The sequence below is a fragment of the Oculina patagonica genome, chromosome 4, assembly GCF_052425735.1.
Source record: "Oculina patagonica isolate OP01 chromosome 4, crgOcupat, whole genome shotgun sequence".
NCBI classification, from domain to species: domain Eukaryota; kingdom Metazoa; phylum Cnidaria; class Anthozoa; order Scleractinia; family Oculinidae; genus Oculina; species Oculina patagonica.
The window spans coordinates 26,521,645-26,536,027 of record NC_135761.1 but is presented as its reverse complement, the minus strand read 5'-3'; the positions used below and the strand labels follow the sequence as shown (position 1 = coordinate 26,536,027).

Genomic DNA, 14,383 nt, shown 5'->3' with positions numbered 1-14,383 from the left:
CAGCAATTTGAACCAGGACGAGAAACGCTGGACGATAGAAGTGAAACCACAATACGCGTTATTCACATGAACAACCAAGGACTTCGGTTCTCGCTTCACCTCAGGGTAGTCTTCTTCTAATTCTGCACTGCATTGAGGAGATTTCTCCCATTCGGATTTCTGCTTCAGGAGAAACGCCGGCCCCTTTAACCAGCGGTCATTCTTAATGAAAGACTCTGCAGAAGCACCTCTGGACGCGTCATCAGCAGGATTAGACTTTGTGTCGATGTATCTCCACTGTGAAGGGCTTGAATCCTCTCTAATGAAGGCGACACGATTGGCAACATAAGTGTGGAAACGTTTGGATTCGTTTCCAATATAACGCAACACAGTCATACTGTCAGACCAAAAAGTGATGCTATCGATAGGAATCTCCAATTCCTGCTTCAATACCATGTTTAGACGGATGGCTACAGTGGCCGCTGCAAGCTCCAATCGCGGGATGGTCACTTGTTTCATAGGGGCGAGGCGAGACTTGCCTAGCAGGAAAGAGCAATGAATCTGACCATTAGAATCAACCACGCGAAGATATGAAACAGCACCATAAGCAGACTGTGAGGCATCGCAGAAATGGTGGATCTCACTTGAAACAATTCTTCCGGCAACTCCACGCTTAACGCAACGATCAACAGAGATCTCGGAAAGCTTCGGCAACCCGTTAAGCCACACTTGCCACCGAGATAAGTAATTGCTGGGAATCTCGTCATCCCAACCCAAGCCCTTTCTGCACAAATCCTGGAGGAGCAGTTTCGCTGGAAGGACGAAAGGCGCAGCCATACCGAGAGGATCATACACTGAACTAACAACTGATAGGATTCCACGTCTCGTACAAGGTTTCTCCTTAATGTTCACTTTGAAACCAAACGTATCTGACTCGACAAACTACGATACGCCTAAGGCTCTCTCTGTGGGAAGCGCGTCGTTATCGAGATCAAGCTCTTTGACATCCTTTGATCTAGCTTCCACTGGAATCGATTCCAAAACTTCTCGATCGTTGCTGGTCCATTTGGTCAAATTGAAGGCCCCTTGTAGCATTAGGTTACGTAATTCTTCGACATGTCTCACTGCAACGGCAGCTGGAGGAAGAGACTTCAAACAATCGTCGACGTAAAAGTTCTTATAGACGGTACTAACCACATCGGGGGAAAACACATGCTTGTGGTCCTCAGCATTTCGCCGCATGGCAAAATTGGCGCAGCTCGGCGACGAAACTGCGCCAAACAGATGCACGGTCATTCGGTACTCTTTTAATTCCTTGGAAAAGTCACCCTTGGGCCACCAAAGGAAACGAAGTAGGTCTCGTTCTACCTCTGGAACACGCACTTGATGGAACATAGCTTGTACGTCACCCATCACTGCGACTGGCTCCTGGCGAAAACGAATCAAGACACCCACCAGATTGTTCGTTAGGTCTGGACCTTGAAACAATTCATTGTTCAACGACGTGTCGTGAAACTGGGCGGAACAATCGAAAACCACACGTATTCTATCCGGCTTCTTTGGATGATAAACGCCGTGGTGAGGGATAAACCATACCCTTCCATCCGATCTCTCAAGGACATCCGGGGGGACCTCTTCAGCGAAACCTTCACTTATCACCTCTTCCAGAAAACCGACATAGTCCTCACGAAACTTTTCATCCTTGGCGAATTTACGTTTGAGGTAGAGTGTCCTGCGTTCTGCTTGACTCCTGTTTGCTGGCATCTGTAAGTTAGGATTCTTCAACGGTAGAGATACCTGGTAATGACCATCTTCACACTGCACAACTGAATCTTCCATAATGTTCATAAACTTCAAGTCATCCCTTGACATACTTAAACCACTTGAAGGGGATGCATCCGCAAAATCAGCACATGCTGCACACATAGGATGTGTCTCCTTACACTTGATGAGGAAACTGGAGGAGGGTGCATACTTCTGTTTCCTTCCTGTTGGACCATTGATGACCCAGCCAAGGTCAACTCTAGTTGCATATGGACCACCATGACAAGCAGGAATGACTTCTCTGGGCTGCAGGGCTTCAGGAACATTAGCTCTAATTAACAGATCTACTTCGGAATACAACTCTGGCAAGTACACATAACTTTGAAGGTGCGGCCATCGTTCCACATCCTCCTGTCTAGGGATTTTGTCCTTCGCTACGGGCAAGGCTGGCCTGGAAAGAACTTCCGGTAAGGTAATGACAACATTCTCGTCCAAATCAGTAACCTCCAGGTCCGTAACAATGAAACTGTCCACATTTTTACTGCTATCCATGGTGGTTAGCTTGAGTCTCGTTTTCTTGCCATTGATTCCAAGGCGTTCCAAAAGGCTAGCCGAGCAAAAGGTGGAGTTAGATCCGTTATCCAACAAAGCATAAGTCTCGATGCATAGAGGACTTCCTACGACTCTTATCTTAACAGCAACAATGGGTAACGCAGTCACGGAGCCTTCCATCGTAGTCAGGGCACAAATGTGATCCGCGCTTCTCTGCTCAGTGTTGGACTGGTTGACATTACTCTGGGACCTATCTGCTCCACTCTCGGCAGCTTCAACAACGACTTTCGGGGTAGAAAAATGCATCACAGTAGCATGTTTTCTGTTACAGTGGATACAGGGTTTCTTCATGGAACATACTCTGATAGACTGATGGCCTCCTCTCAAGCAAGCAAAGCATGGCCTCTGCTTCATTACAAAGTCATGACGTTCTGTATCAGACAATTTGGCAAAACCGGGACATTCTGCAAGGTAGTGATCTGCATTACAAAACAGACAGTTCTTCTTGGGAGTCTTGGCTGGACTCGAAACATCCCAGATGAACTAGGTGGAGGTTGCTTTCCAGAAATTGTGACCAGGCTCAACTGATTACTACCAGGCTTCTCAGATTTGGATTTCGGACGCTTATCCTTGCTATTCTTCTTCTCCTTTTCCAAACAGGGGAGCTTTCCAAAGACAGGATTGGACAAGGCACGTGCTTTCTGCTCAACAAACAGCGAAATATCATCAATACAGACCTCCCTCGCTTCTGTGTTAAGGATACGATGCGCTTCGTTCCGCCAACTAGCTTGCAATTTCGGGGGAAGCCTCTCAACAATCTTCCGCATGCTTTCCGGACTTTCAAACTTACTGGAATAGCCAAAAGCTTTTAGGGTGTTAGTGCAACTGGACAGCAAAATCGCAAAACCTTCTAGAGCTTCGGCATCTTCGGCTTTAATGCCCGGACCATTCGTGACTTTGTCCACATAGGCCATTGCAATCTTGTATTTCTGGCCAAATTTGCTCTCAAGAAGCTTCTTTGCTTTCAGGTAGCCTTCTTTAGGTTCCATGTAGAGGCAACTACGTACTACTTCTTGCGCTCTACCAGTAGTGTGCTGCTCTAGGTAGTAAAGCCTCCCAGCATAATCAGGTTCTCTGGCTTCAATAACAGTTTGAAAGGCACGCATAAAAGAGCAATATTCCAGGGGGTTTCCATTACACGTCTCCTTGGTAGCAAGTTCCTTTGCTGCTGATTCACAAACTCTTTCATTACTCGACTTTGTTGCACAAGAATCTCGTAGTCCTGGTCACTCAGTCCTGATTTGTCAGAGCCGGAACTGGAACTGCTCACAACACTCCTTCGATCACTAGACATAGTGCTTGGCTTGACATTCGATTTCTCTTTCTTGTCAGAAGGTACTTTCGGTTCCACGTTCTTGCCAGAAGTTACTTTCGGCGCACGTTTCGAACCGTCAGTCATTGGCTCCTTAGTGTCAGAGAACGGAATTGAAATAGCAGAACGAGATTTGAGGACCACATTACTCGGCGGAAGATTTCCTGCTTCTGCTTGGGCATAAGCTTCTTCTCTTGCAACAGCCTTAGCATATTCCGTTTGGAGATTAAGCTCATCCTTCTTCAACTGCAGCTCGTACTCTTGCTTTTTCAAGTGAAGCTCTGTCTCCTGAAGTGAATGACGCTGTCTTAAAGCATGTACTTCCGCACGAAGTTCCGCGATCCGGGCAGCTTCCTTGGCTCTTGCAGCCGAGATAGAACTTGTTCTAGAGAACTGACTAGCCCTTGAACCACATTCAGATCGTTTAGACCTGTTACGTACACCAAACCCAAGCTGAGAAGCGCTGTCGTCAGGCGTTATCTCCTTTTCCTGAAGGCTGGCTTTCGTTACACGTAACCAATCATTAACCGTACGGCAGAAGAAATTAAGACTTGATTCGATGTCGGCGAAATAGACGTCGGACTCTTGCCTTTGACTTTCTTCAACCAGAGCCGCATTGTACACATCGTGAGCTTCAGTAAAACTCCGAAATAGCGACGGATTTCCGAAAGCTTAGCTTTCACCGCATCCAGATTATCGATCTCTCTTCGTTTAGCCGTTAAAGAAGATAACACTCCTCCTCTTTGCCTTCTGAGCGATCGAATCCGTTCGAGTACAATTCCTTCTTGATCCACAGAAGTGTTAGTTTGACGAACACGTGTACTTGTTCGCTGAACAGGTTGGCCACTTTTCCCGCCAGAAATTGATGAGTTTTTATCCACACCAACGCGAGACATCGTCCAACATTTAAACCATAATCCAACAATACGAATTCGTCTTTTTACAAATGTAGTCGCAAACGCTTAATCACACGTAGTCCATCTTGCAGTACACACATTTAATATCGAGATAGATGCGGTAACTGAAAATAACAAAATTACGAACACAGAAATGAGCATAAAATAACTTACAACGAACAAAATGAGGAAAACAGGAAACGACAAAGCGAAATAAACAAGAAACTTACAAAGACGAATGTGACGACAGGAAAAACCAAAGACGAACCGTGAACTAGAACTTGAAACAGTAGACTAGAAATAAACCGTAAACTCGATACTCGACTCAATACTCGCAAACAAAACTAAAAGAATAAATTACAAGCAACAGAATATAAACCAATATGCAAATAAAAGTAACATGTACAGAAATAGACTAAAAACAAAGAGAACTAATTAACGCGAAAACTAACACGAAACTATGACACAAAAAATTAAACAAAAAGAAAATACTGACGCCTACAAGTATAGTAGGTTCCGGTTAGCCCCTTTTTTGGGGGTGAAATCCCATTAACAAGAGGCAATAAATTAGCGTCGAAGACGTGATAGTCTCATGAAAAAAATGCGGTGGATTTAATTAACTTGTGGGTGCAGTATTGCGTATTATCATTATATCAGAACTAATTATCACTGCCTTATGATATATCATGTTTTTTTTCTTATGTCCCTTTTAAGGGCCCACTGACGTATATATTTGGACCCGTTGCTAGGGACATTCACGGTTATATAGTTTTAGCAATTTTTCTTGTTTAGTTATGGTTGAATCTTTTACTCAGTCCATAACGTAAATATGACGTCATCGGGCCACGCCCATGATCACGTGACCAATAAAGAAAAAGTCTAAAATTTTTGATGTTTTGCATGTTATCAGAAAATCATTCATGGTGTCATGATCTTTATTTGTTTTTGTATCTTGGTAAGTATGGGTTTCATTTCATTATGGAAAATAATTTTTTTAGAGAGATTTAAAATATTGATTTGTCCATAAAATTTTTATTAAAAATGATTTAAGCAAATGAATACTTAGTTATGTTCCCGACCCAGGTCGGAAAAATATAACGTCGAAAAAAAGTGAATCAAATTAAAGACCGCCAAGTATTTAGATTTTTTTTGCAAACCGGAAATCATTTTGTTGACGCATGCGTAATTCATCTGACAAGAGAACAGTGCGCGCGCTAGTTGTACACGTACACTTTTGAGATTATTTGCATGTGTAAAAAAACTGCTTTTCCTGGTTCAATTTAATCTGACTGATTCTCAGATGTGAAGTCAACTATTAGCCAGGAAGTTTTTCGGTAGTTCTTATTGTTTCATCTTATTTGGCGAGTTTGAAGAAGTGCTCGAAAGGAATTTTTTTTGCACATCTGGCGCGTACAGATAGCGTGAGTAACCTGTACACGCAATACAGCGCGCGCTCTTTTAGCACCTTAGCAACGCGCGAGAAATCCGTCAGTGGGCCCTTAAGGGATGTTGCTGTTATCATGATATATCTTTGATGATATAAGGGGTTGATTTTTTTATCTTATCATGATATTATCAGAATATCTAATTAAGTTAGAAATCCTTTCTTCTCCCAGTGATAGAGTGATAAATCATGATATTATCTGAATAATTAATGAAGTTCGAATTCATTCTTCTCCCAGTGATAGAGTGATAAATCGTGATATTATAAGAATATGTAATTAAGTTACTATCTTCTTCTTCCTGTGATAGGGTGATTTGTCATGATATGTCTATTATGCTTGGTTAATGGTGGAATCACTTGAGTGATCGAGATTTGAGAATGATAGTGATACATGATATGATTTTAACTTGATAGTGATACCTTGATAATGATAATTCGAAAACTTGATAACGAAAATTCATTCTTCTTGTGTAGTTTCCTATCTGAACAGAAACAGTCTAATATATACTATGTAGTTAACAGTTCTGAGAAAGGCTTTTCTCAGAGTATAATGGCCAATTCCCTCTATAAGACGCGCCTGCAGGGAATCGTGGTAGTTGTATTCAGTCAAACATGCGAGAGACTTGGCAATGCCGAAAGTGCCTATGAAGTAAAAAATAATTGCTGCTTATTTAAAAGACTTTTCAAAATAAAGAGGAATGGCGTTTTCCTTTTCTAAATATATTTTTTCATTTTAGAGATATAAAGGTTTTTTATGATGCAAATGAGGAAAGTGATGACGTCATAAATCGTTTCACTAAAAGATCCATTACAAAATCAAGAATATCTCTGAAAAGATAAGAGTGATATTTTTGAAACTTGGCATCGGTAGTGACCTTTTTCAAAGATACAAGATGGCAAAAAACTAATATCCCCATTTGCCACTCTTTAAAGTGGGTTAAAGGATCCTGCTCGGAACACACCTGGTGCACATATTGTATTGTATTTATTATCCTCATTAGCTTGTTGGGAGTGGATTATCTTTCGCTACGCCTGTCAAATATGCAGCAAATATTTTCTACTTCATAGGCACTTGAATACAACTACCATGATTCCCTGCAAGCCTGTTTTATAGAGGGAATTGGCCATTTGTAGAAAGCAACGGGATCTTTTTTCACTTCCAGAAACCGAAAACTTCTCGGGGGTTATCCTCAGTTAAAGTCTTGGTTTGTTTCCAAGAATACACTAACCAATCGTCTCCATTTGTATATATACCATGTAGTAAACAGTTTTATTTAATATCCTTTTACAACAGTAAAACAGGAGGAAACTAATCAAAGTTCTTCGTGTGGAGAAATAGGAGGATGGAAAACCGTACAACCAGTATTTGACCCTTTTTTCAAGAACAGTGCACAATTTAACTCAATCTCAGGACGATATACGGCTAAAAAAGATGGCTTTTACCTTGCTAGTGCAAATATCTTAATCCGCCATTCAGGATTGTCTCAAATCAGCATGACCATAGTGCTGGAAGGACTGAACGGGCAGCCAAGCAAACCTATAGGTAGGACATTTCAGCCAATACCTTCAAATAACCCAAGCGGTGACTTCGCGAGTACTTTGACACTGGTGAGTACAGTGCGCCTCGTTGCAGATCAGTATGTTTCCATCTTTTTAGAAGTACAGTGTCAAAGTGCTATACCGTGGAAGGTGTTGGCAAACAGCAGTTTTTCCGTCGTTTTGATTTCTCCTTGGGACAGTGATTATAGTGCTGGATTTGTGACAAAAAATACAAATTTCCAATCTGGCACCTTGGGTTTTAATCAAGTGTATTTCTGGAGTGTTCCCAATTTGTTCTCTAAAAACCTAGAAGTGCCAAGCTTTGCTCCAGTAGATATAAAGAGCAGCGGTTTGTACTTCATACAGAGCGTTTTGATTTTGAATGACAAAAGGGGCGACATGATCTTCAATAGTGGAGTTTGTATTGATGACAAAATTGCATTCAATGGTATCACGGCTTTTAAAGTTAGCGAGGGAAAAACTGTCGAGTTTGTCGTAAGTGCATTTGGAGTGCTATACCTGAGAAAAGGACAGAAAGTTTATCTCTGCGTGAAATCTGAGAATAAAGATAGAGCTTATGACAAGAAAGCAGGTGCTTGGTTTTCTATGGTTCGATTTCTCTCACCGCGTCAACCACCTGGCCTTCATCAAATTGTTCAGGATGTTCGTAATACATCAGTGCCTTGTAAATGGTCAGTGATACGATCTATGTCAACTGCTGGAGGTCAGCTAGCCTACATAAATGATAACATTTTCAATCTTAATCGTCCGACATTACCATGTGACAAAGGAGATTTTACCGCACCTTTAAATGGCACTTATTTGATATCTGTGATGTTTATTCTTAGAGGAAACGTCCCGAAAAATGTCACTGCCTGTGTTGGAATACGAAAATGTGCAGAGTGCTTCATTGAAGTTTCCAGTACTTTAAAACAGCACGACAATAGCTTTGGATTTGTAGGACTGGTTGACCTTGAAAAGGGCGAGCTCATTTCCACGTGTTTAAAATCAAAAGATGAAACATTCTCTCTTGTGGCAGCCACTCGTTCTGTCCAATTTTTGAGTGGAGTGGAAATGAACAGAACTGTTCAACTAAAACATCGACCTCTTGGTTTGAGGTCCAGTGGATGGCACGAGTTAGTTGACTGGGAGACCCACAGCGGCAAATATTTGCAGAAATTCTATGTGATGGAGAGTGGCCTTTATATTCTTTCCATTAATGTGCAACTAGAAGTAGATAAAGAACGTCTTGTTGGAGTAAAGTTAGAAGCAACAGGATCGTCAAATCGTGACGTTCTGTTTATTTTTTCAAACTCTGAAGCAGATTCTACTCTCGCATATAGCGTTGCTGTTGTTGCTCGTCTGAATGCATCTGAAGCGATTGCTGTTTCCGTGTACTCCAATTCCCAATACCTGAGAACAAGAAATACAACCTTTTTTGCTGCACTGGTCACGGACGATAACCAGCTGCCATGTTTATCGCTGAGATCTAAAACAAGCGGCTACAAAAGTGGAGAATGGTGGAGAGGTATCGAGCATTGGGAAAGCGTTGATACACACTGTGTGTCGCAACACTCAGATCTCAGCAGAGGAATATTTGTTGCTGATGTTGCTGGTGTTTACTTCCTTGCTGCCGTAGTTATGGTGAAGACTTCAAATTTATCTCACCAAACCAGGTAAACAGGTTTCCCTGCCATTATTGTTTCAAGGATGCTTACGCAAATATATAAGTCAACTAGTGTATACCCCAATTTTTACGTTCAATTTAAATGCCAGATAGCCTAGAAGGAGAATGGAGCGAAGTGCCAGCAATAATTAGGAGGAGATCGGTAAAGTTTTTATTTCATGCCAGGATACATTTATTACCGGCTGTAATCAAAGGTATTTCACACTACCAAATCTTTTTAACTGCGATGATGTTCCAAACTACTTTATAAGCTCAGGATTGACTTAGCATATTATATTGTTACGTTACCCTTACTCTGAGTCGAATGATCTTGCTATACTATGATTTTCTCGTAACATTGCACTTTCAGCATTCCAGCCGTTGAGTTAAAATGTTCAGAAGTTCTCTCTCAGGAATTTAGAAATTATTTTAGTTTCTTTCGCGACGTCTTTCTTAAGACTCTTCGAGACTCTCTAGCGGGACATGAACCCTATCCGGCACTATATTTTTAAAACAGAATTATAACTAACACAAAAAGGTAACAACAAAACAAAAAACTTATTTCCACGGCCATAAATTTATACATTATTGAAAAAGTAGATAACTTAACGAAAAGATATAACAATAATGAAATAAAAAAAGGGCGCCTGTTTTTTTTTTTTTTTTTTAATGGCAATGTTCTAGAGCAGTCGATGAAAACTACGTTGAAACCAAAATTGAATGATTTAATCTGTGATTTCAGATTGATAGAACTACTGCTATCGGTCAATGGAGATACGGAAAACACCAATGGCCTAAAGGCTACAAAAGGTGTTATCAATGGTTCGACAGTTGTTCTCAGTTTGTCTGCAACTGCATATCTGGAGCCATGGCAAAGTTTGTATCTGATGATTAGAAGTACTGGTGTGGGTGAATTTGAAGTAGTCAACGGAAGCACATTCAGTGTGACTCTGTTAGGTAAGAACGACAATGACATTTTACCATAACGCTTTTAGGATAGTGTCATATATAAAGCCATATAACTTGATTTCACTACTTAACCGATTCCATGTTTTTCCACGTTTTCGAGCGGAAGGGCTTAATATCAGAGTTATTACGTTGGCGGTTTCATGTGGAGACATTTCCAACCCGTAACGAAGAATTTCGAAAAATTTTATGGAAAATTTCATTTCATTAAATCTAATTATCGTAGTAAAAATTTGTACTCTAGTATTATGCTGCCTGTTCCATTTTGTCTTGCTTAAGCTTAATCTGTTACCAAATTCAAGTTAGTCGTAGACTGTAACAGGCGTTCTTATATTAATTTGTGACAAAAAAACTTAACCCACTAATGGTAAATGCAAGTAGTAAGGTTTGTTTTCTTTGAGACTCTAACTCACATTAGAGTGTGTACGTTTACTGGTATAATTAACACACACTTATTTGTTTAGAGGGAACAAAGTTCTACAAAACAGTGGCCTCGAATATTACTCGCTTTGACAACGGCCCTCGTGTTATGCGACATCCACCACCCTCCGTGAGTCTCGGCGAGGATCTGGGATTGAACGTTTCTTGGACATGTGATGCAGTTGCTAAAGGCAACGTGGTGTATAGTTGGTTAAAAAACGATCAGGTAACTCTGGAGCTGTGCTGACGAAAAACTGTCGTAGTAGGAGTATGTTAAAAGCTATTAATTATCGTATGCAATCGAGCAGTGACTACGGTGAACGTCTCAAATATTACCTCGAATGGTTCCATAATTAGGTAACTTTCAAAGCATTCTTTTAAATTCCTCCATTCCGAATAGTTAAGGGACTGGTCCTTATTGTTTTTTTTTTTTTTTTTGGGGGGGGGGGGGGGGGTAGGGGTAGAGTAAGTTGGCGTTAAAAGTTTCGGCCCAAAACCTTTTATAACATAGCTAGCAGAGCCGCGCAATCAAATTCAGTATACGTAAGCGTGCTCAAAATCCCGATGGAGCACGCTGATCACGTAATCGACTAGTAAAAATCTCACTGAGTAAAGTTCATACGCTGTGTTTGGCGAAAGCGATGACATATTATCTTCGGAATATGAAAAGTGAATCCTTTCACATTTTTCCAAGGATACGAGCTACAAGGTAAGCTGTTTCTTATTACGAGACGGAGAGCGAAAGAGAAAATAAATTTGATTTTGCCGTCAAAGTTGTTTGTGTGCTTTTCTTCATTCAAACAACAACTAACGTGCGAATCTCGAAGGACGAAAATCATTTTTTCACGGCCCTAACGTGGAAGAATGGGCCAACCATGAATGACAACAGCTCGATGGTAGTAAAAACTAGCTGCCTGACGACAGTTTTAGCGTTTTAAGCATTACACCAAAGTGTCTACGGCTCTGTTGTGATTTTGCCGTTCGGGAAAAATTTACTTCATCGGCCGCTTCATTCAACTACAGTTTTCAGAAATAAATGTTTATTTACATCAATTACAAAAAAATCGGTCCAGAAAAAATACTTAAAACCAAGCATGGAACCGAATTCTTTGACCCTTTTAACCCTTGGAATCTGTTCGGCTGTTCGAGGTTGTTTTGTTTTAATTTCCTTCCACTCGGGAGTAAACATTTTAATTCTAATTCAGCGAAAACTAACCTCACAATCAACAGCAGTATTTGCTGTTTTCGTCATTTTTTTTTCCTTCGCTCTGCCACCATATAAACTTAGTCAATTTATCAGCCATTTGACACTAACTGCTCCAGTCGCGTAAACTTGTACATGTGTAATTTATTGTTCGACCGCTAAGTTTATGTTCTCACACTGCACACAATAAACACAGTTTTTTTCCTTCGGCCGGTTTTGATGCACAATTCCACCGGCAATGTTATAAAACAATTGGTTCATGCTTTTAGCTGTGCTCCATCGAGTTATGGAGCACTTGGGAAGTTTGGAGAGCACTCAAGAAGCTAGAGTTGCCCTCGGCTATCGCCTCGGGCAACTCTTACGCTTCTTTCGTGCTCTCCAAACTTCCCGCGTGCTCCATTTACCTACTAGAAGATGGTTTTCCATGTTCTATTTATGGGTTAGAGACTGTTGTGAGTGTTTTGTTGACAAATACACGCACGCGCTGGCCGCACAATGAACGAGAAATTTTCAATACTGCACGAGGCGTAGCCGAGTGCAGTATTGAAAATTTCGAGTTCATTGTGCGGCCAGCAAGTGCGTGTATTTGTCAACAAAACACGAACTAACAGTCTCTAACCCTTTTAATATACAATCTGAGTACACTGCAAGAAAAACACGATTCACCGAACTTTGAACTAGACTTTTAATGAATAATAATATAAAGAAGAATTTGAGTAGTACATAATTATACATGCAGGCTGTAAAGATCAATAATACAGAAATCCAAAAATATAAGCTGAAAAATAAAAAAAGCTCAAAATGGTCCATTAAATTGTTCTTTAGCTGAAGTCGTTCATAAATACAGTCAGCGAGAAGCTTGTTCAAGGTGAGCCGATCGCTTTTACAATTGCAAGCCAGCAAGTCAATCGCACACAAAAAATTCAGCTTTAGTTTACCTTTGAAAATGAAAACACTCCAGGTTGTTTTCTTCTGGGTATTTTTTGGTATTGAATCGTTGATAATTTGAGGAATATCTTTTTCTTTCACTTTTGCAAGCCTTGAAGCTGAAGACATTTTCAATAATGCACGATTTTTGTGCATTATTGTTAAGGATGGGCCGATACTCGATACCAAATATTCGATACATCGATATTTTGACAATGTTGAAAAGTATCGATACTTTCGAAAAATATCGCACTTTCGATACGTTTTCGATACTGCACACGTGACCTGAGCCTGCAGTCTTCTGGTCAGCACCTGACGTTTAAAAATGCACTTTTGCGCAAACAAATATTGATGTTCTTGTCAATATTTGGATTTTTCTATTGCCTTGACTTGATCTACTCCATAGTGAAACAAAAAAACAAAAAATCAACATCCCTGGGTAATATTTATAATGCCAAGAATGTCCTTTGTATGGTCAATCAAATCACGTGACATACCAATGATGTCAGTACGGAAATGACGTCATAATATCGATATCGATATCGATATCGAGAAAAAAGGCAAATATCGTATCGATATCGTATCGTTTTGAAAAACCGGTATCGGCCCATCCTTAATTATTGTCAATACTGCACTGTCGGAGTTTGCTGACGACAGATAAAGGAAAATCACGTGATCGATTTTAACCAATGGCGCGCGTGGATTTTGGACAGTGAACGAAGATTGTATATTAAAAGAAAATAATGCACGCTTGAGGTCTATAAAAGCTGCTAGTGGATGCCCGAGCCGTAAGGCGAGGGCATTCAGCTGCTTTTATAGACCTCAAAAGTGCATTATTTTCTTATAGGACATAGGAAAACCATCTTCTAGTGGGTTTAGAATATAGCATTAAATAGAGCACAGAACTTTCAAGACTCGCGGCCGCTCACGGCCGCTCACGGTATTTACAAACGCACGCAACATCGAAAGTGAAAGTTTAGTTTATTCTTTTCTTTGGCGGCTTCTTTATAAATAAACCAAGATACCATTTCATTCATATTTCCTATTTATAGTCCTTTCTCCGACTACCAAAAGATTCTCACAAAGCCGACAAATCTAGTTGAAATATTTACGCATTCAAGCCTACTTCAATTTCATTCAATTGAAAAATTTCCATGCGTTCGTTTCGCAGCAAGTTTTTTAAATTCGCCTCTAATTTCGATTTAAAAAGAACAAAAGTGGAGTGTTCTGTCTTCAGATTGTGGCTAAAAAAGGTTTCTTACCTCAAGGCGTTTCTAGAGTCCGGCTTGTTTTGCTAAATAATTTCCAAACAATTTCGGCAGTTCACGGCAAAATAGTGGCGTACAAAACTCCAAAGAAAAACAGCAAATTTCAACGATTCTTCCTTCATCTGTCGCTTCCTTTGGCACTGTCTTACTTCCATTTAAGCATGTAAAACGTTTCTGATAAAAACTTGCTGCTTTAAAGCATTTTAAACAACAAAACGAGAGAATAGAGGCGAAGTCGACGAAGTCACGCGTTCAGCGAAACTCGACAAACAATTCGCACATCCGGGGTACCGGGCTTCTATAGTTTTCAGCTATGTTCTATTAAAAATAATGCCCGCTAGAATTCCATTGCGCGTATACAGCGGCTATATTCTAATTTAACAATA

General features: G+C 40.5%; 1 protein-coding gene across 1 annotated transcript in view; it reads left to right on the top strand.

Moving 5' to 3' along the window:
* The window catches only part of LOC144650047 (uncharacterized), a 57,416-nt gene that overhangs the window by 26,612 nt on the left and 16,421 nt on the right, over positions 1-14,383 (top strand). The window contains 3 exon segments of the mRNA XM_078509691.1: positions 7,302-9,222; positions 9,955-10,169; positions 10,643-10,824. Coding sequence (XP_078365817.1) covers positions 7,302-9,222; positions 9,955-10,169; positions 10,643-10,824 — 2,318 coding nt within the window.